The sequence below is a fragment of the Copadichromis virginalis genome, linkage group LG2, assembly GCF_057382275.1.
Source record: "Copadichromis virginalis isolate Kocher_CV1m ecotype Utaka linkage group LG2, C_Virginalis_male_GT1.1, whole genome shotgun sequence".
Lineage (NCBI taxonomy): Eukaryota > Metazoa > Chordata > Actinopteri > Cichliformes > Cichlidae > Copadichromis > Copadichromis virginalis.
In genome coordinates this window covers 24,900,648-24,925,375 of record NC_140619.1, presented here as the reverse complement: position 1 = coordinate 24,925,375, position 24,728 = coordinate 24,900,648, and the positions used below count along the sequence as shown (strand labels likewise).

General features: G+C 42.6%; 1 protein-coding gene across 4 annotated transcripts in view; it reads left to right on the top strand.

Moving 5' to 3' along the window:
* Positions 1–22,999, top strand: part of ablim3 (actin binding LIM protein family, member 3) — a 47,658-nt gene extending 24,659 nt beyond the window's left edge. Inside the window, exons 3-23 of one of the 4 annotated variants that reach the window (XM_085474909.1) lie at positions 936–1,119; positions 5,165–5,280; positions 8,469–8,595; positions 8,743–8,836; positions 11,176–11,263; positions 11,379–11,437; positions 11,596–11,667; positions 13,773–13,934; positions 14,887–14,916; positions 15,041–15,167; positions 15,744–15,839; positions 16,168–16,218; positions 18,985–19,101; positions 19,276–19,346; positions 19,603–19,771; positions 20,885–20,914; positions 21,185–21,240; positions 21,441–21,507; positions 21,616–21,623; positions 21,712–21,792; positions 21,871–22,999. In XM_085474909.1, the coding sequence (XP_085331035.1) occupies positions 936–1,119; positions 5,165–5,280; positions 8,469–8,595; positions 8,743–8,836; positions 11,176–11,263; positions 11,379–11,437; positions 11,596–11,667; positions 13,773–13,934; positions 14,887–14,916; positions 15,041–15,167; positions 15,744–15,839; positions 16,168–16,218; positions 18,985–19,101; positions 19,276–19,346; positions 19,603–19,771; positions 20,885–20,914; positions 21,185–21,240; positions 21,441–21,507; positions 21,616–21,623; positions 21,712–21,792; positions 21,871–21,984 (1,919 nt within the window). In that variant the 3' untranslated portion in view covers positions 21,985–22,999. Of the gene's footprint in view, positions 1–935; positions 1,120–5,164; positions 5,281–8,468; positions 8,596–8,742; positions 8,837–11,175; positions 11,264–11,378; positions 11,438–11,595; positions 11,668–13,772; positions 13,935–14,886; positions 14,917–15,040; positions 15,168–15,743; positions 15,840–16,167; positions 16,219–18,966; positions 19,102–19,275; positions 19,347–19,602; positions 19,772–20,884; positions 20,915–21,184; positions 21,241–21,440; positions 21,508–21,612; positions 21,624–21,711; positions 21,793–21,870 lie in introns of all 4 variants that reach the window. The other 3 variants (XM_085474899.1, XM_085474925.1, XM_085474917.1) reach the window with 3 other exon arrangements.
* Positions 23,000–24,728: the final 1,729 nt, after the last annotated feature.

Here is a 24,728-nt window from a genome sequence, read left to right as displayed (position 1 = left end):
TCAGCAAATGAGTAATTACTGGGTCAAAGCTATAATGCCGAAAGAGAGGGTGAAGTTCAGCATTGGCAAAGGTTTAAATACTCTTTATGTTGGTTTCAAGAATTTCTCATTTGGCTAAAACAATAAAAGAAACCCAAAATGTTTATACAAGTACCTCTCTAATGACCTTTATTAGTGCAATATGTATCAGGTAATAATAGTTTTTTCAGTCAGATGTTCCAGTAATTGTCAGCCTTTTCTGTTGGTTAACTGCATAGGAAGAAACTAGAGACCACGCCGGCCGCTGATCTGTGAAAATGCCTCTTGGCTATATTGTTACACCCACTGGAATTCCCTCTCAGTTACACAGCAAAGGGCTGTAGCACGTACTGTCTGCTTAGGATCCACAATATATAGAAACACATACACAAACTGAGCACTTACCTTGTGCATACACAGCAAGAAATGTTGATGTCTTCTCCAGTGAAATGTAATGAGACCGTAGTGGATGTCCTGATGATGTTGGGAGCTTGTGGTTTGTTGTTTTGTCTCCTTCTTCACATTGTTTAGCACAAAATGACTTTTCCACTGATTATATAATTATATTCCCATCACTGCAAATTGGCTCACCACTGTCTGGAACTGAATAACTTCCCTAGCAGCCGTGTGTGAAGACAAACAGACACACACAGCACAACCAAGCACACGTATACACACACAAACAGGTAAAAAAGGAGGGCGCTCAGACTGAATGAAAAACGTGCTGACTGAAAAAAAACATGTGTTGGTAGAGGAACAAAACAGAGAAAAAGAGCAGATGACAGATAAAGAAAAATGTGTTCTCTTAAAGCGGAAAACCAAAAATAGAAATAAAAACAGACATATAGAATTCTGTTTTGTATGCCTTACTGTTTCCAATGGCCCACTTTTCCTGTCTCTCACCATTCTGTCCACAGTGTGTAACTGTGATTTAGCACAATCTGGCTTCTTCCAGAAGAAGGGCGAATACATCTGTACAGCAGACTATCAGCGTTTGTATGGTACACGCTGTGACCGCTGTGACACCTTCATCACGGGAGAAGTGGTCTCTGCTCTGGGACGCACGTACCACCCCAAGTGCTTTGTCTGCAGTGTTTGCAGGTATGTATATTCCTTCTCAAAACACACACACAATACTATATACAAGTATGTATTCTGATGATGTTTATGTGCACCCAAAAGACTAAAGAAGAGCGCAAGAACTTTATTCTGAAATATGAATTTTAGGTCAAGTGATTGATGACTTCCGTCCATCTGTCCACAAAAAGTCATAACAATTGCTCGTCGTCCTACAGTAGTGGTCAGAATTTTATCTGACCGATCGTGGCTCAAGAGTTGGCAATTTGTCTTGTAATCGGAAGGTGTCTGGTTCGAGCCCCGGCTCCGACAGTCTCGGTCGTTGTGTCCTTGGGCAAGACACTTCACCCGTTGCCTACTGGTGGTGGTCGGAGGGCCCGGCAGCCTCGCCTCTGTCAGTGCGCCCCAGGGCAGCTGTGGCTACAATGTAGCTTGCCATCACCTGTGTGTGAATGTGTGTGTGAATGACTGAATGTAGTGTAAAGCGCTTTGGGGTCCTTAGGGACTAAGTAAAGCACTATACAAATACAGGCCATTTACCATTTAAGGGGCCTTCACCCACAGTTTGCCCAAGGTCAAGGTCACTTTCATCATTTGCACACAATTTGTCACTCCTCCTAGAGTATTAGTGTATTTTTGGCAAAACATGGACACAGTGATCACCTAATGGCCCTTCACCCAAATTGTGCTCTAGGTTGCGCTGTAGTTATCTTGAGAAATGTATATTATATTATATTATATTATATTATATTATATTATATTATATTATATTATATTATATTATATTATATTATATTATATTTGGCCACTTTGGAAGATGTAAAGATGATACAGAGTCTCTTTTTGCTCTGCTTTGGTTTCCACCGATTCAAAATGACATAACAATGTCTGGCTCATTACCGGCAAAATGCTGTCCTCATCTGCTAGGCAATGTTAACCAGTTATTGCAAAACAGAAAATGTATTATCACTTATGTGGATATTTTCCATCGACTTTATTGCGTAACATTTTATTTGATTGTATTTGATGGCTTGGGCCCCAGGAAGACTACCAACCACTGTTGTGGAAGCTAATGGGGTTCCTTATAAATAAACAAATTTCATGTGATTAAAAGTTGCCTATGCAACAGTTACCTTAGTTATTTTGGATTAGCTTGGAATTGGATATGTAGGATTATAACAAATAAACAGTATAATATTGTTATTGGTAGCTACTATTTGCAGCATGCACTCAGCATGCTGCTTTATGTATTGCACAAAAGATATGTGAGACCTGCCGGTTGACTTCTTTAGAGTATCTGTGCTTTTCTCAGTCTATTCTGTGAGACTTCATTAGTAATTTGTTAGAGAACAGCATGATAGAGACGACGGGAAATAGCAAACAGATTGTGGAGGCACTGAATAAGAAACGCATGACTGTTTTTTACTTTTCGGCTATGAGTCACTATTTTCAGCCTCAAGACCTGAAGTGACGCAGCAAAAGTTGCATCTTAAAAAACAAGAATTGGCTAATTGACTGACTTTTTTCATGGAGGATTTAATAATTAACTCATGATTCATCTTCTGAATGTCAGCAAATGTGTGATTGGAAAGCTCAAGTGTAGGAAAGATAGAAAGCTGACCTGGTGTATCGCACATTTAGGTTTAGTAAAAGTAGGTCATCTCTCCTATGAACTCCATCAGTGTTCATGTGAAGCTCCTTCAGAATGAAATCTCAGCATCAATGTTGGCTCCTTTCTTTATTTTATTTAACCGTGTCCCTCGCTTTCGCTTCAGAGCATGCTGTCTCTCATTTGCACCCTCTCACTTGCTGACTGGTTTTTAATGTGTTGTTTACATTATAAGGATCTTTACTAACAGTATCCAGAGTAAATCATATTGTAGTGGTTTACACATTCCCCTAACAAGCGAAAGATCCCTGCTTTGATCCTGGGAGAAGACACAAATCCCTTGCGGGGTTGCGTTCGGAAGGGCATCAGGGCGTAAAAAATCTGACAAATCAAACATGCAGAGTTACCTGCTGTGGCGCCTCCTTGTGAATAAGCGAGCAGCCTTTTAGCTTACTTATAGTATCGTCTTCCAGTAGAGTAGAGATTGTTGTCGGGTATCTGCTTGACATTGCCTGATAAACACACATTCTGACCCAGCAGCTGTGGGCAAAAGACAAAAAACACCCCCCCCCCCTCCCAAAAAACTGAAATGATACCAGCAGGACAGAGACAGGCAGTGGAGCAGCGCTGGCAGTGACAGTGATGTGTGTGTATGTGTTGTCAGTGTATGTGGAGTAAACTAGAAGAGACAGCAAGAAGCCAAAGGGTGAATCTCTTCTTTCGTGCTCCGTCTGCCCCCTGTCACATTGCTGACTGTTCCATCTTGTACGTCCTTTCTTCCCCTCATCTTTCACTCCTGTCTTCCTTCTGGACGCACCTCCTTTGCTCTTGCTTCTTCTTCGTCATTCGCATTATTCACAAATAATAATCTTTGCGCTCTTTAATCATCAGCCACATCGCCCTCTCTTCCTTTGTCTCCTCATCATTATTCCACTTTGACTTCTTTGTCATCACTGCTTCAGCTTTAATGGAGTCCGAATGCAAGTTTCACTTTTACACGTGAACGTATTTTTAACGCAGTGGTGATCAAAGCAAGAGGACATACCCCTAAAGCCAGAAATAGCTTTACTTTTTTGGCCAGTTAAGAAAAAGAAAGCATTAAATATGTAAACAGAGTAAATTTTTAAAGCGCTGCAAAGGGCTGACAAGGCAAGAGTGTCTTGAGGGAGTGAGAGCAACACACAGGTAAAGACAAGGTCACAAATGCGCGGAGATGCTTTTCTGCACCATCACAGCATTTCTGGTGCTTCGTTCTGCTGAACTATACAATGTGAATGTTATGTTCAGACATGTAGAAGAGATTTAGTCTGTCGTGCTTGGAGCTGGACACAAATATTCGCATGGACACATGTCTGAATTTTAAAATGTGCAGTTAACCTCTGGAACAGCCGAAGAGTGACATTCTAAATAAAGCCTTAGTGAAATCACTTTCCAGCAGCTTGTGTTTACCATAGCTTTTGTTGCATAATTTGTGTATCTGCAGCTCAGCTCTCATGTTTGGATGGTGCCCTTTTGTGAATAAAATAAATGCACAGAGGAGCAAGTCTCGAATATGTTGTTAGCAAAGACACACAGAGAGAGAAGACTTTATACATGGTCTGAGCACCTTTAAGTGACTACATGGATGTGCTGCACTCATGTGTGCTGACTGGGGCCTCTACTGGAGACTCAAGCCTCCCTCTGGGTCTTGGCTCCGGCTCCAGGGCTCGGTGGGGGAGTAAAAGGATTACTGCCATCTATGTTTTTTACACAGCCTTCTCTAAGCCTTTTAGCTCCCCATTCATTCTCATATCGTCCCTGGTCATAAGGAAATCAATCTGTCTCCTTTGAAAAGAGAGGAAAGCGAGTCAAAACAGTGCATCGTGATGTGGCAAATTTGATTTCATTGGTGTTGCCTGGTTGTCATATTCTCCGCCTGTCAGCAGGCACATGTTTTTGCTCTTCTTTCTTTCTTTGAAGCCTTGAAAATGGTGACCTGGTGGCGTCAGTGTAGGGAGGGCAAGCTGGATGGCTAGACTGAGAGAGCAATAGGCAATTAAAATTAGTATGCGCTCCACAAAGTCTCCCTAATAAGTTTTTATTCTCACTGAGAGAGCCAGTTTTCCTTTCAGAAGCCTGTCGCATTATCGCCTCTTTAATCACAGAGCAGCCAGGTGCTCCTGTAACAATCAGCATCCTATTAACTCATCATCACAACAGTTTGCAAATGTATTTTCATTTGCAAACTGTTGTGCAATGAAAATGTATTTTCAGTTTCATAGAGGATGTCGGACCGCATTCAGCTTGTGTCAGCAGGATTATGGCCTGTCTGTCACCGAATCATGTCTCTGCCAGCACCCATTTGTTATTTCAATGAATACAGTAGACTTGGATGTAAACACAGAATTACTGCAGGCGTTTTAACGCCCATTGTGCTCCGCTTTCTAATTCTCTTGTCTGTCTTTTTTTTTGCCTCCTCAGTAAACCCTTTCCAATCGGAGACAGGGTGACGTTCAGTGGAAAGGACTGCGTGTGCCAGCAGTGCTCCCACACACTTGTCAAGTCAAATGAACCGATCAAGATCCACGGGCCCAGCCGTAAGTCCAGCGCCCACCCCGCTCTGTCCGTTCTGTTTAGGGCCACCAGGCGCTACGGTGCGCTAAAGCTAATGCGACATGTCCACGAAGCCTACTTTGCTCATTTAGCTAATCGTGTGTCTGTCAAATCAGCGGAGTGACCTGCCGCGTTGATCTGCCAGCTGAGAATTATGCAACACAAACAGACACATAATCCACCTGCCAATTTCCAACATACAGGGTTTAGTGGTTTTGTTCACTGCATGCTCACAGTTGTTTATTAACAGGAATCATGAGCCTGCTACCATGTGTGTTACTAGATCTTTGACTGCATATAAAAAATGAATCTAGCCTTAGTGATGTTGGGTTTGTGACTGTTTTAAAGACTCATTAAGTTAATGTCAAAGTGCTTTAATCTCACATTCTATCTGAAGGGCACCAGATGGCGATAGCTATAACTACAAAAAGACTTCCAGTCCTAACGAACTGTGTCTTGTGAACAAGCTCTTGCTGAGTCAGTCACTCATTTCGAGTCAGATTGAATAAAAAATGTGGTCTGTTTTTTAATCTCAGTCATACTGTGTTTTAAAATTTAGGATTATCTGTGGTAGGAAACCACTAATGGCTAATGGTTTGTCATGGTTTGAGCAAGCAGTTAGACCAAGCTGGCAAAGGTGTTAACGCTCATCTAGATGCTTCATAACAGAACTTTCGAAACCTACAGGTGATGTCACCTGCATCCATCTTATTTTACAGTCTATGATAAAATCTGAGGATGAATGACAGGAAGTAGAGACTAAAGTTTTTTTTTAAGATGGTTGGTTTATTCCTGGTACCAGAGCTGGATGATCTACATGCAGTAGCAGAGAGGAGTTGGTGTTTAAGCTCTGTCTTGGAAGTCTCCCACAGTCTGCACAGTCATCCTGCTGGCAAGAGTAGCCCACTCAGAAAAAGTCCTAATAATGACAGAATATTTCAGCGAAGGTCACAGAGAGCTCCTCCTTCCTCAGTTCATTCAGATATGCGTAATTCCTCCTTCTGCGAATCCTCCACAACTGTTATGCAGGAATTTCCCAGAGGGATTATTAGTAAAGTTATTTTTCTCCTTCTCGTTATTTAAAATGACAAATTACTATGATACAGCAGCAGGATAGTGACTGATAGTGAATCATTTGTTAAGCATAGCATACAGACAGCAGTCTGCTGCTCAGTGGCTGTGCAGTAACAACAGATGGCGTATAGGCAGTGAACAACAGTCCTCCCCAAATTGCTCCATTCAGCAGAATAAAAATCGAACAGCTCCCCAGGTACATGTTCATCACTCTGTCTTATGAGGATGCAGTGTGTGTGGACGGAATAGGGCACACGCACTAATGCACTGCCTCATTTTGCATAACGATCGGGATATTTAAGAAGGTAAATAAACGCTTAGTTTGCAGAATTCTTAGAGGGAAAAAAAGAAAAAAAACAGAGCTAAGTAATTATTAAAGTTTTCTCATGCATACACCATCCATCCATCCATCCATCCATCCATTCGCTTCCGCTTATCCTTTTCAGGGTCGCGGGGGGCGCTGGAGCCTATCCCAGCTGTCATAGGGCGAGAGGCGGGGTACAACCTGGACATGCATACACCAGTGGAAGCAAAATATAAAGAAATGAGGGGCGACATAAGATTTTTTACACAGTGCTGTAATTAACCGCGGATTCGAATTCATTTCATTCAAGATTTTAACGTGATATATTACAGTGGGGTAAGAGCTTAGTGTGTATGACATGAATCCAACTTCCCCAGTTTTGTTGGGCACCTTTGTTGCGTATCAGCCCCCTCGCCTACTCCTTTCATTTTCTTTTCACACTACCCACACAATAACAAACACACCACCTTACATGATTGATGAGGCTATATGTTTTGGGTCATAAGCAGTTACTTTTTAAAAAGTTTTTTTGGGGCTATTTCTGCACTTTGAGAAGTGTGTATTCACACACGTTCACCAAAAAACAAATTATATATATAAAAAATGAAATTAAAACTGAATGTATTTTAAGGTCTGAGCCAGGTGCGCATGGCTAAATAAGGCAAGTTGTGTGAAGAAGAACCATACCATTTACCATTTAAAAAACTGCTTTGACATCACAGATAAAGCCGTGGTGAGCAGCAACATTCCTGCATTCTTTATTGTACATTTTTATGCGTCCATAGCCGGCTGCTCTTTATCACAAACATTGGTACGTAATTTTAGATGATCTAATACCTATTTCATCCAGTGGCTGAAATCAGAAGTGTATAATGACTCAGTAGAAGAACGGTCTGGGACTAAAATCCCAGCCCTTTTACACTCAGCACAATCACCACTAAATCACTTTTTAAGATTGATTTGGACGCCAGAAACCCAGCCTGCACTGCACACTGCAGTTTTTCACTACAAAACACAATTTGTCTTGGCTGACGAAGCAGACTGGAGTGGTCCCTAGAGTGACTTACTCTCTTGTGTAACAGAGCGGGTCAAAAAGGTTAAGCTAAAACCAAGCCTCCATCTAGTACAAACAAACAGAGGGCTGACCCTTTTTTAAGCCTCCCGACGCTCCTGTTGGTCAGTAACACCTGCTGAAGCATCTTTCTGAGGGCAAAAACGATGCTTGTATAATCAGCAATTAAGCTAATGTACTTCAGGCCAGAGAAAGGTGAACTTTGGTATCAGAGAACCTTGCTGGTTGTGCAGCTAGTGAGCTGTGTGTGGTGGTCTGTGGAGACGAGTGTGTGCTTTGCTGATTTACCCTTTTTTGATTTACATGAACTTTTCAGTTTAGTGATGAACTCCTGCTTTTTGTTGCATTCCTTACTTATCGGCTTGCCCGTATCTCTTAGTTTAACTAGTGATAGAAATTTTAATAAAAACTTTTAATTTAACAATTTTGCCTCCCTGTCTCCTTTTTTTTTTTTTAACCCGGACACTTTTTGTTACTTTCCCACATCCCCTGGACCTCTTAGGGGAGTGTAAAAAGCACAGTAGGTTTTATTTAAGGTGGTGGCAGTGATGAAAACTGCACTTAGTAGCTCAGAAAGTGCTTAAAGATGTACACTTAGTCCTTGGGCTCATTTTGCCTTTCTCTGTCTCTTACAATTTCTACCACTCCACAACATTTTAACATCTTATCTCTCTGCGTCCCTCTTTCTTTCCCTCCCTTTCCCTTTTCTTTTTTTTCTCCAGACTGCGCTGGATGTGGAGCCGAGATCAAGCAGGGTCAGTCTCTCCTGGCACTTGACAAACAGTGGCACGTCAGCTGCTTCAGATGTCGGACGTGCAATATGGTCCTCACTGGAGAGTACATCAGCAAGTGAGTGTGTAAAGGGAAGGAAAACAGAGAGAAACAAAATGCCCAACAACTGCTCTGTCCTTCTTTATCTGCCGTTTCCCCAAGACAAGGCAAATTGTGTCGTTGACACTCTACAAGCAAGTTTCTTTTATATGTTCTATGTTGCAGGGATGGAGTGCCATACTGTGAGGCAGATTACCACGCCCAGTATGGGGTGAAATGTGAGACCTGCAGCAGATACATCAGTGGAAGGGTTTTGGAGGTGAGAACGGAACCAGATGTCAACATTAGATGATCCCACCGCAGCAGCAGCACAGAAATCCAAATTGGAGTGAACCGCGGAGCGTAATCAGCGTTATCGTAATTGAACGGCCGCGTTGCACGTCCTCTGCGGAGTTTAAGCCCAGCTGCGCTTCAGGGAGTGACCGACTTAAGATTGAGGGGGTGATAAAACATTTTGTGAAGCTTTACTAAACCGAAACCAATTGAGCTGCACCACGTCGAGCGCGCCCGACAGAACATCCGAGCAGATTGACTGTTTCTACTTGAGGTCAAAGAGAACACAAACCACCCTCCACTCTGAGGAGGTTAAAAAAAAAACTAGACTGAGGCACAACTTTTTGAAAAGAAGGGAGACAAAAAGGGAGTTAAAAAAAAAGATCAGAGGCTAAAAAGTGAAGGGTGATGTCAGAGGGAGACACAGAAAGCGGGATTAAAAAAGCACAGAGTGAAGCAGTTTTTTAAGAGATTGCAGAAGGAGTCAGCAGCAAAGGATCTACAGCAAAGAGTTAGGAGTTGGGCTTAAGAAAGAAGTGAAGGGAGAGTAATGAGGAGAGCAGGGCTGGAAATAATGAAAGTGATAAAGTGCAGATGCTAATTAAATGTTTTGGAAGAGTCTCTGGTGGGCGTCTTGCGTCTGAGGGGACTTGAGGAAAGGGAGCAGATGTAGTAAAACTTTGTCAGACGCACACACAAACACACACATGCACATACAGGGTCTTGTTGTCCCTTTGCTCCTTCGCCTGTCAGAATAGCTGGTGTAAAGTGCTTTGTTCCTGACTGTCAGCCTCTCTAGGCTATTTATAGACATGGGGACATGTCAGCCTTCATGCTGCAAGTCTCTCTCTCACTTTCTTTTCCCACTGCATCTGTGTCGTTTGTTCTCTGAACATGTGTATCTGCGCTCGCTTGCATTCGGTCTTCTGTCAGTTTCTGATCACATAATGATGCACTTCTTTAAGATGCAGCGTGCATCGAGACTGACTCAGGGGAAGTCTCATGCAGAGGTTTGTAGCCCTACATATGCAAAATGCAGTTCATTAAGGATAAGAAAAACTTAGGAGCTGATTATTGGCACATTGACAGATACCAATAAGTCGCACAGACGTCTGTTTAAAAGTATTGTTTTCATTTATGCTGTCCGACGTCAAACACTCGGATTAATCTCTCTGCATCTGTGTCGATAATTAGACTTTTTTTTTCCCCACAGCGCAGCGCTTCCTTTTAACTTAACACAGCCAAAGGTTGTTAGTTTAATGAGTAGTTATATAGAAGATGGAGGAGGGGAGACATAAAGGGGGAAAGTGGAGGGTGGAGGATCATAAAACCGTCTTTCTTATGTTTCACTTAATGTCTCAGTTTGGCAATAAATTTAGCAGCCTGTTAGTGCCACCACAGAGGTTCCTCATTTGAGATGGTAACAGCATTTGTTTAACTGATACCGTTTGGCCACCGATAGTAAACGCTCCACTGCTTGGAAAACAGACAGAAGTGCTGCATCCTCCCCCTTTCGTAGTAACCTGAGCAGATAGGGAGCGCGGTTAAGATGTGTCTCGGAAACAGCTGAGCGTCTTGCTGCACAGTGGGAGTTCTTGGAGGGAGCTCGCTCATCAGGTGCAACCGATTTCTTGGAAATCCAGTAAAAACGTGCGATTTATGAACACCAGGAAGATTCAGTGCAGCTTGAAATGATATAAAGTACCTCACCGTGCACACAAACACACCCACTTTAACTTGCATGCCGTGGGAGTTCAGCTGACACAGTTCAGGTCTCCTCGTCTGCAGTGCCTCTATAAATAGAAATTCTCGAATGGTGCGTTTAGGGAAGGCAGAGGTGATGGGATGGGGCCACGCCTCGGCCATCAGCCCCGCAGGGTTGCATGTGAGAAACATCAGGAGTGTGATCACTTTTCTGTGTCCATTTCAGCTGCGCCGTGTGCTTGGATTTATCCCCTCGAGGCACCTTGCATGTTCAAGGGCATATTTCACACTCACATGTCCTTCACTTACATGATTCTGTATTGTACATACACATGCATACACATGCTTCCTCATGTGACTGACCTACGGGGATCTTTGCTCTAATTATGTCATAGGGAGAGAATGGGTGGTTTCTAGCATGCTGATGAAACAGCTTCAGGCAATCCACTGGTCTCCTAATACTTTCTCAGGCTACCGGTGGCCAAATAAAGCGCATAAAAAACATATGGAAACAGTGACCTGCTCTGCTAGGCGGGGTGCGATTTTTAGATTAGCCCTCAATCTGTGAAAATCCTTGTGGCGATGATTTACGTTCAGCCACGTCCTCTCCTCATCACACAGGCAGGAGGGAAACACTACCATCCAACCTGCGCTCGGTGCGCCCGCTGCAACATGATGTTCAAAGAGGGCGAGGAAATGTACCTGACAGGTTGAGTAGTCACACATATGCATGTTTTAGATTGTGCTCACCAATTTTAGAAAACGCACGGCATGCGGGGAACACCCAGCAACTGTGTGACTGCCCTCTTTCTCTTGCTCCTCAGGATGCGAGGTGTGGCACCCGTTATGCAAGCAAGCGGCGAGAGCAGAGAGGAGACTCAGGGTGAGTTGGACTTTCAATTCAGTCTTTGTGTTTACGGAGCACTAGTTGAAACAGTCCTAAGAGCATTTGACAGTGGTACAGAGAGAAGCCCACAGATATAGAGTGAAACTTCCTCACTATGTGAATTAACTCCCTCTTTGTCTGATTCTAACCCACAGCACAGACGCCTGTCCGAGGCCTCCATCTCTCCCCCGGGCTCCTCAATAGGCTCTCCTAGTAGAGTTATATGTGTAAGTAACCTGTGACTCTGCAGCTTTTAGTCACTTTTGGCTGCCACACTGCCACCGAGCCTACCCTTGAAGCACCTTTGCTACACTAGAATCACGAGCACTATGCTTAGGCTTGAACAGTCAAGCACAAAATAAGAGAGGCTGCTCGCTCCCTTGGCCTGTTCACTTTGTCTGTGTCCTTAACCTCTGTTGTCACTGCTGATGTGCCAGACATCCCATTAGATTTGAAATAAAACAACTGCGGTGCGACTGAACTCCTGTCGTTTAGTCTCAAGGGGTTGAACTGCATTGCTTCATTTATTGTTATACACATTCCCATGTTTTCAGGGGGCGGTTCAAAAGTTCAAATTCATATAAGCATTTTATAAACTGATTATTTTAATGCTTTAATGACAAAAAACTGTTTTGGCTGCAAGGACCGCCTGAAGTCTGGAACTTAAGAACTGCCAAAACAATGGGTTTGCTCCTTTTGCAAAGCTTTGTCGGTCCTTTACTGAATCTCTCTCTTCAGTTTTATTTCAAATCAAATGGCAAAATTGTGGAAACAATGTGTCACTGTCTTCAACCTGACTGGATATTTCATGCTCATTTTCAATATTCAATGACCAAAAAACACTCTACTCATTATACACTAAGTAAAAAAATTAAAGGAACACTTGTTAATTGCAGTGTAGCATCAAGTCAGTTAAACCTCTGTGATATTGATCTGCTCAGTTAAATATCAGAGGGGGTTGGTAATCAGTTTTAGCTGCTTTAGTGTTAATGAAATTAACAACTAGAGTGGCAACCCTCAAAACAGGCATGGTTTTACAGCTGGAGGACAATGATATTTTTTTCTGTCATCTGCTTTCTCACTGTTTTGCATTTGGTTATGGTCAGTGCCACTAGGGGTAGCATGAGGCGATTTCTGGACCCTACAGTGGTTGCATCTCAATATGTACCAGAAAGTTTGCTGTGTCTCCCAGCACAGTCTCAAAAGCATGGACGAGTTCCAGGACAGAGTTACTGTAGGAAAGCTGGACAGGGCCACAGAAGGTCCTTAACCCATCAGGAGGGCTGATATCTGCTGGTTTGTGCAAGGAGGAACAGGATGAGCACTTTCAAAGCTGCAAAATGACCTGCAGCATGGCACTGGCGTGAATGTCTGATCTAAAGACTGTCCAGGAGCTCAGTGATGCCCTGATGGTGCCTTCCAGATCTGCAAGGAGATCCTCCAGGCACCATCTGTCATGTTATTAGCAGCCTGCCCCAACATACAAACCATACAAACTACTAAGTGCCCCTTTGACTTACTGGAATATAATTTAATCAAAATGGACTAGCCTGTTGCATCATTTTTTAACTTTGATTCTCAGGGCGTCTTTGAATTCGGACCTCTGTAGATTGATAATTGTCATTTCCATTAAACGATGTGGCATCCTTTCGTTTCTAACACATTACAGAGTCCATGTTGGTTTAGATATCCAGCATGATCTCCCCCTCCAATCTAATGTGTTGTCAAAGTGTTCCTTTAAGTTTTTTGAGCAGTGTTTATGCTGAAAACCACATCAGAGTGTCAGCCAGGCCTTATTTTTTGTTTAGTGCTTAGCAGTTGCACTTGTAAGTCCTGCCTTTTTGGCTGTCTGAATTGTTGCTGTATATCACTGCAGTATTAGCATGTCAGGGGTTATCTGCATGCAAGCAGGAGTCACTGCTCCTTGCTCAGCCCTGCCCTGCCCTGCTCTCTTCTCATAATCAATGACCTTTCTGTTTAAAGTGATGGATGAGGGGGAAATGCAGTGTAAGCACGCTTGTCATCCATACTGTCTCCACGCTTCCTCCCTCTCTTTCTCTCTCCTGCTGTCTGTGCTTCCTCTGCTTTCTCTCTGACATATGCTGATATCCTGAAGGTCAACAGCTTATAGTGCTGTCAGCTCCTGCAGCGTGTTCGTTTGTACCTGTGTGTTCCTCATCAAGTTTTCTCTGCCCCCCCTCTACGGCTCTCACTGTTTCACGATCTGCTTGCTATCACTGGTGAAGTTCTCATTCATTGTCCATGTGGTTGATGTCGGCTCTTGTTGCTGTAGCGCTGTCTTTTGGTGGGTGTATGTGTGTCCTCTCTCCAGGCCAGAGTGGAGAATGAGATCCTAGATTATAAGGACCTAGCTGCCCTGCCAAAGGTCAAAGCCATATATGAGGTCCAACAGCCAGACCTCATATCCTCCTCATACCAGCCGTACCACAGATACATCTCTGATGACAGACTAGACACTTACAGCTATGGGGAGGTACTGCAGCCACACACTCCAGGTCAAACACAGCGTTGCACTCGTCACTCGTCTGTTTTCAGGAAGATCAAAAGTCGGTGTCGTGCAGTTTGATTGGGCATATTTTGTTAGTTTTCGATTTTTTTTCTGTTTTTGAAAAATAATCCCAGAAATTATTGATATTTGTTTTGGTATTTGACTGATGTGATGTTTACAGAAGTACTTTTAAAGGTGAAAAACAATCAAACTGTCTTTTGTGGATGAGTGAACTGTTTAAAACATTTGACCTTTTTTTACATAGCAGCCAGTTATTTGTAGTGCAAATGTGCAATTAAATGTAAACATACTTACAGGAAATTATGTTTTCATGATTAAAATTTTGATTATATTTCATGCCACTCTCACATCTGTCTTCTCAAGAAGAAAGAGCTTGCAGGTGATCGGTTTGGGTTTTAAACAGCAAACCTTGCAAGCTTCAACCAAGAAATAATGCATGCTAACCCTCATTTGGATTTTGCAGTCTAAAAAGAAGATAAATAGCCACTTTCCCAGACAATGGATTAAACCTGGTCTTTGAAAAAACAGAAAAGAAAAATTAAACTGAAAGTAGTCTAGACTCCGTGTCTGGGAAACTGAGCAATAAAGTTTTAATCAGTCAGCTTTTGAAATCTATGAAAGAGGTATGGAAGAGGATTACAGCCACAGATTCAGTTCAGCATCTTGAGAAAAAAATCACAATTTACAATTTTTTTTCCATCCTGACATTTTTCTCAGAATTATTTACTTTAGTCCTACAATCTCATTTTTGTTTCCTACATTTGTATTCTGAAAACAAAGTCATGAAGCCCTATTTTCTTTTTTCTTACTTTCTTTTCTTTAGCCCCTCTTCTTCAGAGTGGTTATCTAAGAAACTGAATGAGTTGATTTCGTTAAAATTTGAAACTTTAATTGTCTTTTCCTGTCTCCCCTGCAGTCACTTGGGACTCTCTCTCCCTATTCTCAGGTAAACACTCTGAACGTAGCAGTGAATGTAGTACAAGTTCACCCAAGTGAGCTGTTGTCATTTCGGTGAGCTGTGTGTCTGTTTGCTCGTCTTTCACCTGACTTGCTTTGTTTGTCCCTTTTAGGACTATAACAGCCTAGATATAAAGCAAAGGCGGTGCTCCAGTCCCGGCTACATCGACTCACCAACTTATAGTCGCCAAGGCATGTCACCCATCATGCCTCGCTCTCCACAGCACTATGGCTACCCTGGTAAGATGTCTATTTTAGAAAGTTTGGAAACCAGCTGCTGGAAACTTCATTAAGTCACATAACAACTAAGTAATAATCTTTTAATTAGAAGCTCCTGTAGAAGTTGTAGCCACATAGTTAGCATAAAGACAATGAATAAACTCAAATGTGTCGTCCAACTAGTTGCACAAAAGCAAAATGTCAAACTATTCCTTTTACTAGAGATCAAAGTGTTTGTCATTTCCATCTGTCATTACCAGTTAAGACAAATAGCCCCTAATATATTTGTACTGGTGACAAATATCTGCCACAGTAGCTGCTTGACTGTCACCTTTGCTGCAGTTGCTCCTTGGCTATCATTTCATTTAACTCTTACACATGTGCATTGAGGCTGTAATTACTAATTACAGTTCTAAACAGCCCTCTATGCTGCTGATAAGTCAATAACCTTTGTTGTTACACAAGTAGAAAGGTTACTGAGTGTCACCTTGTAATTTTAAACACACTTTTGAGTTGTTTGGCTTTCATCTGCATGTGCTGATGCCTTCCTTCATGCTCGTGTTTCCTTCGCTGTGATTGGGCCATGGCTGGCTGCAGGCTCTGAGAGTGGCAGGAGTTCACCTTATTATAGCCAAGACGGGCGACCAAGCACACCCACCACAAACCAGCCCCCTAAACATTTTCATGTACCAGGTAGGACTCCTCATCTCCTCACATTCACACTACTCTCAGATTTATTTATTTCTTTTTTCACTTCACAGAGAAGATTTCATCAGCCATTATTCACTGAAGGAAGTCCTTTAAAAAAGGTCATATTAAGTTCCTCAGGAGTGAGCGTGTGTGAAAATGTGAAAGTTGTATATTTATACAACACATAATCAATCTGGCATATTCTTCCCCTCATACTGCATATTTACTTTTCTTTACAATCATCCCTCCTACCTCGCCTGGCAGTAGTTCACATCCTCTCCTCCTTTACTCCTCCATGTTTCACGTCTTCATCTCCTCTTTCTCTCCTCAGCCACAGGGGATCCCAACATCTACAGGAAGCCTCCCATCTATAAGAGAACGGGTACAGTGCAGTTAGTCCTGCCTTAGCCTGCCTGTCCTTCTGTCAGTTTTAGTCATGCTTTGTTTAACCCGATGTAGATGTGTTTACCGGCCTCTCGCCATTCAGCTTCGAGTAGTGTCGATGTTCCAGCTGTTCAGTGAAACCGAAGCCTGCACAAACAAAAACAGCAACGATTAGAAGTGCTAGAAAAAGCACAAAAGGGATAGAGTTTTGACTTGCGCGGCTCGTTCCAAAGTTGAGGAAGGGGATCAGTCAGACTTCTCGCATTAGCGGCGCTGAGTGAATATAAAAGAGCGATGTTTTAGTGTGCATGCCACAAGCATATGAATATGCAGCTCCCGACAGGTTCTTGTTGGCAAATAGTGCTGGAACGGGCCATGAATGAAGTGAAGGTTGCTCAGGCGTGAGAAGCGTTGAGTACAGAGGGCTCTGAGGACAACACAGTTCACCAGAATAGAACAGAACAATGGAACAAAGCGCACTGGAAAAACTGTTTTGTAACAGAATTTTAGATTTGCTGTGGAGTCTTCTTTTATTTGTCGGCCTTGCCTTTTCTTTTTTTTCTTTTTAATGTGGGCTTAAACCATTTGTTACAAGTGTTCCAGCTCTAGAAAACAAATAGACTTGTTGTTTAAAGTCTTTATTACGTTCAGATAGCATGATGGTGTGGTTAACACGAGATGCTGTTTTTTGGGGGATTTTCTTTTTCACAAGGCCCAGCAATTAAATGCGCTTGAACTTTCTGGGTAGTGTGCATCAGTAACAGAGTCTCTTTCATTAAACTGCATTTTAAAGGCCTTTTCAGCTGAGAGTCATAAGACCTCTTGATTGAGGACAGTCTTATCTCTGTTGTTGTCCCGCATGCTTTTCCGTGCTGTGCGTGTATGTGTGTGTGTGGGGGTTAGTTAGTGAGCAGCGTGTCGACTCCCGTCACCCGTCAGTGTCTCTGTTCTAAAAATTAGTACATCACTGGTCACGATGCTGCCTCGCGCAGTCCTTTACACATGATTAAGAAAGTAGCATGTACTGTAATTGGCAGCCTTTGTTAGCTCGCCTTGTTTGAATAATGACATTTAACTCATACATCAGTGATATTGATCCCTGTGCTTCATGTCTTCCTGAATAGCCATTGATTAACATGTTCTCTTGTGTCAGCGCCAAACACACCCCATGTAAACCCAAGGCCACAGCAGATACATGTACTTTAGATTTGCTTTGTTCGCCAAATGCCAGTTATGTACTAATCAGTTAGCACCCAGTCATATACATGTATGCCTTCCGTGTGGGTAGCAAAGCACTCGCATTGGATGCTCCAATAATGTTGCCCTTTATCTTTGCACCTCTTTTTTTCTTTTATTGCATCCAATCACTTTTACTCACTTCCCTCCACCTTCTGCTCCACTTTACCCGGTGACCTTGCCTCTGTAAGTATCTCCCTCCTTTCACTGTTTCATTTACCGTCAGTGAATAGATACAGAAGTTCATTTGTCTTCATGCGTGTGTGTCACTGTATTTCGCATTCAGTGTTGTGCAGCCATACTTCCTCTGACAGAAGTATCAAGAGCGTTCAATATTGCTCTGAATATGTGTTGGTGTCGTGCATCGTGTACATGGGAATTCAATGGGCCATGGATTGGATCTGGCATGGCTAATGGCTAACAGAGTGAAGAGCGATCTATGCGACATTACATCGCATGTCACTCCCATTGACTTCCGTTGACTATGCTTTAGTGCAGAGTGGCATCAATATCGCCGCCTCACACCATTCGTGAAATGAATGTGAGCCTCAGGCTGAGCCGTAACAGAACTCACTTTTTAATGCCGGCTATTTTCCCGCCGTTGGCCGGAATATTGATCTTCTCTGACAAGAGCGTTGGATATCATAAGTGTGAAGCTGTGGAGTGAATGCGCTTCATCGCTGTACGTCTTTGTGACGCTCATTAAGATGTTTTTGTTAGTGCGCTGCTGGTGCGTGCCGTCTTAAAGCAATAGTTTGACATGTTGGGAAATTTCCTTTCACACTGAGAGCAAGATGAGAAGATCAATACCAATCTTGTTAAGTATCTGTCTGTTCAATATGAAGCCAGGAAACATCTTCGCTTAGCTTGACAGAAAGAGTAGACGCAGGGTGAAGCAGCTAGCCTGGGTCTGTAAAACGCAAGGCCCTAAAGCTCATTAACAATCTAGTTTGGGTAATTCATTCAGAAACCAAGCACCATATCTTTCCTGTAGTTTATAGACACCAGGAGTACGCTGCTGCAAGCCAAGAAATAATCCACATTTATTTTAATTTCTCCACTCTGGTATTGCAAGATCCTGTTTATATCTGGTTTCTACTAAAACCAGAGGATTGTCATCATAGTGAAGTTTCCAGCCTTTGTGCTAAGCTGCGATGACCCTCTAATAACATAGGTGGGCAATTAATTTTCCCAATGGGCCACATGAGAAACCGGGACTGTTTTTTGAGGGTCGCACCAATAAGCTGAACTCAGTTCTCCTCATTATTAATTTTCTCTTTATAAGCTTGTTGATGTATTTCTTCACAGCAGTCCCGACTTCTCATGTGGCCCTTTAGGAAAATTAATTTCCCACCCCTGCTCTAGTGACTCCAGAATCATATTGAACTAACAGATATAAGAATGGTTTATAATTTCCCATCTAGCTCCCGACCATAAACTGAACAGGCAAACTATTCCTCTAACAGGCCAGTTCTTTTGGTTCTGCCTCTTTCTCTCTTAATTCAAACAGACAATCACGTGGATGCAGCCACCAAAAGCAGGACCAGTGAGGACATCCTCAGATCCTCCAGACTGTCTACCTACTCTCCAGAGCCATACAGCCAGTCAGAGTCTGACTACTACCCCTACAGCAGCTCCCCCAGGGGTACGAAACACTGCTGTTTCACTTATTCAGAGTGTACCGATGGCACACATGGGAGAGCGGTTCATTTTGTAGCCATATTGTCATGTTTATCCATTTACTCGCACTGTTGCTGTGCTCCCCGCGAAAGTGCAAAATTCATAAAGGGAATCTCTTTCATCTCTTTTCCTCTCCCAGCCTATCGGGCGCCGAGAAGACGCTTCTCCACGGGAGGAGATGAAGAGACTTGGAGTCACGGTCTTCAAAGAGTAAGAGCTTCATAATTTTCTCTCTTTTCTTCAAGGTCACACTGAAGTAAGTCCCCACCTCAAAAAAAAAGAAAAGAAAAGAAAGAAAATCACCCATAAATAAATAAATGCACTTTTTTTAATCGCACGGCGCCTGTGCCGTCCTCCTTATTTGCTTCTCTTGCTCTCTTTCTCTGTCTTTCGTTTAATTCTACAACGCGTCCTTCATTGTTTCCTCTCCACCTTCTGCTTCTCTCCTCGCCCTCTTTCCTCGCAGATTGGGAGTGGCATCGGGAGGATGATTCTAAAGGAGGAGATGAAAGCCAGATCTGGTTCCTATGACAACGACCCCTGGGGCAGCGCGAGGAATTCTCGTAGCGGGAGCAAGGAAACACTGAACACAACAAGCTATGGCACCACGGCGTACAACAACACCATCAATGGCTGTAAGGATCCACCTATCCCACCCACCCCCACACCCCCAGTACATCCACCTCTTTTGTCTGCTGGTTTCTTCTGTTTCAGCAGGTTTATGACTGTCTTTCTGTACAGCCCTATATGTTGCCACAAGGGTTTTTTTATGAGCCTCAGTATGTCGCTGGCGTTGTGAGGGCGAGGGCGATGAGGTTTGCGGATGCAGGTCACAGAGGGTCACGGCCGCTGCTGGAGGCTGGGTGGTGTATTGAGATGGAACGATGATGAGTGTGCTTAACAGCTGTGGTAGGCCAGCGGCAGGGGCAGATGTGGCCTGTCAGTGTTGGAGGGATATCTGATCACACTGATTAAGAAAATTTCAAGCTAACTGAAACAGAGTGCTCAACCAGGTGTGCTGAAATTCCAGATGTCACAAAGTCACATGCCGACTTGTTTCTCTTTGTAATAGTCGCACTTCGCTGCTCATACAGTGTATAAGCTACTGGTTATTTTATCCTCTGACATTCAGCCTCACCTCATCTCTATCAGACAGGTTTTTTCCTGCTCCCTTTGCTTTCTCTCTCCAAAATTGTTCCATATGGGTGGATCTACCCTTCCATCTACCCCTGCATCTATGTGATTCTCTCACTCTCACAGCTGGTGTCCCATATCCTGTTTTATTTATGAGCGGTAAGATCTCTCATTAAAGCCGCTTCTCAAATGGGAGTGAGCGGGGCTGAATGGGACTCGGCTCGCTGGTGGTGTTTGAAAGGCAACAAAGGCTTGTAACTGTGCAAGCTTGGGTGTTGCAGTTAGATGTTGAAGCATGTAGTGTGTTTTTTGCACACTTGTGCATCTTATTTTTCTCGTTTTTTAAAAGATGCTTGCATGTTCCCTGGCCTTATTGCCCCTTTGATGTTTTGTGTTCCTCGCAGGGCTTGATGAATGTGGAACTTGCCCCCCTTTTTTCTTTAATTCCTCTTTTTGTCAAGCCTATAAAAGACAGATTGATGTCAAAGCTCTACACTTATTTTCCCTGATGAGGTTTTTCATGAATTTAGATTAGGCTCATGTGCTGCAGCATTTATTGTTTTATTATTGTTGTTTTTTGTAACAGGTAATCGTATCATCTGTTTATTTTACAGCTCCTCGGTCACAGTACAGCACCGATAGCGGTAAGTTCATCTGCAGAGCGTTTCAATATGTGGCTCTGATTTATTTAAATAGCTGTTTTTTTTAAGGCATCAGTTTATTATTGATCTTTTCCTGCTAGTTTTAATACTTCTTCGACCAGCATCATTTGCACACATCTGGAGATATTTTTTGTTTTAGGTTAGGCATGAGCGCCATCTTATGGCGCTAGAATGCATGAAAACAACTGAACATTTAAGCAGCTCATGGCTAGACTGATATCATGCTGATGTGTTTTCTTTTTTCTGCTTCAGATTTTGTTTGTAAGTCAGCTTCACTACCGGGATATGGCCGCAACGGCATCCAGCGGGTGAGATCACACTGAACCTGGCAAAGCATGAATAGCTGTGACATATTCTATCATACATATTATTTGGCTTAATTCAAATAACTCTTTTGGCCCCTTACACTTTTCATTACTACCTTCGACCAGCTTTCAAGCTGTTTTATTAGTTAATTCCCCGAAGCTCGCTGCTCTTGTTAATCTCACTGTCCTACTCTGTTCCTCAGCCTCAGAGTGCAGATTGCTACCAGTACCAATATGACAGTGGCAGCGAGGTCAACTGGGGAAGCAGAGGTAATTTAATATGACCTAAAAACACCTTATTAGAGCCAAGCAATTAATCTAACATGCTTTTTTTCAATTGCACTGATTTCATTTTCTCTCTCTCTTTTCTCCCAGCAGAACACAAAGTAAGGCTTTTTTAAAATAATGAAATTCCACTCCTTTTGTACCCGGGTATCTGAAATGTGTGCATGTGTCCTTTCCTTTATCCTGCAGATTTACCCCTATGAGTCGCTCATCGTCACCACCAGAGGGCGCAACAGGCTGCCCAAAGATGTAGACAGAGCCAGACTGGAAGTAAGTTAACGGCCAAAGAAATCCCAAAACCATGACTAGAATTTGAGACTTAATTTCTGCTATGATGTGTTTTTCCAGCGCCACCTGTCCCCAGAGGAGTTTGTCCAAGTGTTCGGTATGACCGTGGAAGAGTTTGACCGGCTGGCTCTGTGGAAGAGAAATGAACTGAAAAAACAGGCGCGACTGTTTTAATAACATTCAGACGTGTGTTGAATACTGCCGTAGAGTCGGAGACGGACTAACTGTAGGAGGGGACGGATAGAAACGAAGACTCCTACACAGTTACACTGCCATGCCCGAGAAACCTGTTCTACATCCCCTCACGTGATAAACCAAATTCTGGTCCCACCAGATGGACTCCTGGGATACCGAGAGACATTATGCACGCTGGACTGATAAACTTGTGTGCAACTTGTGTGGGGTGCAAGCAATAGAGACTGTCATACAGTAGTGTTTTGCTTTTGTTAAGCCTAAAGGATGAAGGATGGCGTGACCGTTAGTGACCAGAGCTGCAGTAGTAAAACATAATGAGGAGAATTTTGGCTTTGCCTTATTTGTTACGCTCTCTTAGGTATGACTGTGCAGCACCAGCAATCTGAATGAGTAGAATGTAGGTATAGCATATCATTTATGACACTTTATCAGTGAGAATGACTAGATGAAAAAGAGTGTGAGCCTGCGAGCATCGCTTTGCTTTTTTTTCTCTTTTTTTTTTTGGCTTAGGGATGCATTTTGTTTACCTGTGCCCCTGTTTTCTTGCTCTCTCACAGAAACTAAGAGACCTGTAGTTTACAACAATTGATTTAGATATGAAAACCAAACTGAGAACGCAAATGTACAATTTATCAGATCACTCTGGTTAAACTTGTCAAAGATCACCAATAGATTCATCTCACTGTGCAGCTGTGCGATAACCTAAAAGAATGTGCAATCACGGCGGTTCTGTCCTTCTGCTTTTCTACCCGTTGCAATAGAACAATGACTAAATGTTTTAGGATGAGAGTTGTAGTCATCCATTTGCATTTGCTTTTTATTTATATACTTTTAGAATGGTAATCTAATAATTTTGTAGCTCCAGAGATTATATCACTCACAGATAAAACACTCTGCAAAGGATTTAACGTGCCGACAGAGATCCAGGGTTGTTGAAGACTTTGAATACTGTTATTTTTGATTTTTGTCACTAAAATTAAACTTCAAATCAAAACCAGCCTCCTCTTTTTTATTACTTTACTAGCTACACTTTTAATAGACTGTGGAATATTTGTTTTAGGCAACTGCCCTTATTTGCTTTCCAGGTGCTTGTGTAAGTATGAAGACTGATACCACCAGAGCCTGTTCACTTCCTGTTAATGCCAGCTGGGGTGCTCAGTAGTACTCACTGCATAGAGTACCAACAGTGTCGAGCCATCCCTCATTTCTTCATGTTTTATTTCAAAAGACTCTCTGGTAATTTGGTCTTGAGCAATAGTTATCCAGCCTTTTGAAGGGTGTTTTAACTGTTTGTTTGTTTTTTGTTTCCTTTTTTTCACTCATTTTCAGTCATGCCACAACAGCAGTCACTTCAAGATGCTTTACATTGTAAGGTAAAGACACCAGAATAATACAGCCTCTACAGCTGTCTATATAATACGGTAGAGGCTCTGTCATGGTTTCGGGCTCCCTTTCAGCCAGTGGTGTTGGGGATTTTGTTAAAACTGATTGAATCATGAAAGAAAGAAAAAAAAGTACTGTCAGATTTGTATTCTTCAGCATGAAGATCCGAAACACTGCCAAAGCAGTAAAAGCACATCTTTAAAGAAAAACACACAATGGAACACTATGAGTCACCAGACCTCAACATTATTGAAGCAGTGTGGGATCATCTTGACAGAGAACAAAACAAATGCAACCAACATCCAAAGAAGAGCTTCGAAAGTCCTTCAAGAAGCCTGGAGAACAGTTCCTGAAGACTACCTAAATAAATCACAAGAAAGCTTGGCTATGGCTGTGTTGAAGAATCAAGGAGGTCATACCAAATATTGACTTTCAAGCTTGTTGGAATTACACAAACTCTGCTCTTGCCTTATATACTGTAGTTCTACATATGCTTGCATGTTTCAATAAATCACTGCACCTCTTTCCTAACAATCCCAACGGATCAAGATTGCACAGTAGTGTTATTTATTAGTTTCACAAATCTAGTACTCGTCATGTGTCTGAAATGATTCCTTTTTTCTCATAGCAAATCCTAGCATTCTGCTAATGCATGCTGATTGGTCAGCTATGGATTTAGGAGATTAAATGTTTTCCTTAATGGCACATTTTTTCCAAAAAGATCAATACAACAGATATCACTGTCATAGTGTGTTCAGAAAAAAATAAAATAAAACAGTTTTCTAGAGGTTAGGATCAGTGGTCCTGTGAGACTGCTATCTGGAGGCCTGTGTTAGAAATTGTCTGCACTTTGCTTATCTGAATTGTGAAATCATGGCAACGTCAAAGAGTGACTCATGGTATGCCTACCTGTGCGATTGTGCCTTGCTCTCGCAGTTGTCCGTTTTGTCAAAACCCTTTATGAAAAACTCTACCTTTACTTTACTGCTATTTTTATTTGCTAACTATCAGGCAAGTCCCCTCTATGAAACAAGAAACTTGGAGTTAGACTTCTCTCCCATTTAAAAAGGTTTTATTCCCATTATATAGCTGCCTGGAAGCCGCGCGGAAATCCTTGTACCTATCTGGCTGTCCTTTCTTAAAAAAAATCTACTGCTTTTGACAGTAAAACCTCTACTTGCGCAAGTAGAATAGCCAGCTGAAACTCTGCTCCCAGGCAAGTACAGACAGGGTCACATCATCATCTCTGCAACAGGTTCTTGTCTAAGATAAGCAAATAAGACATAATAGGCGCTTTAAGGGAGCAGCTAGGTGGGCTTGGCTTTGGACAGGGCCAGGCG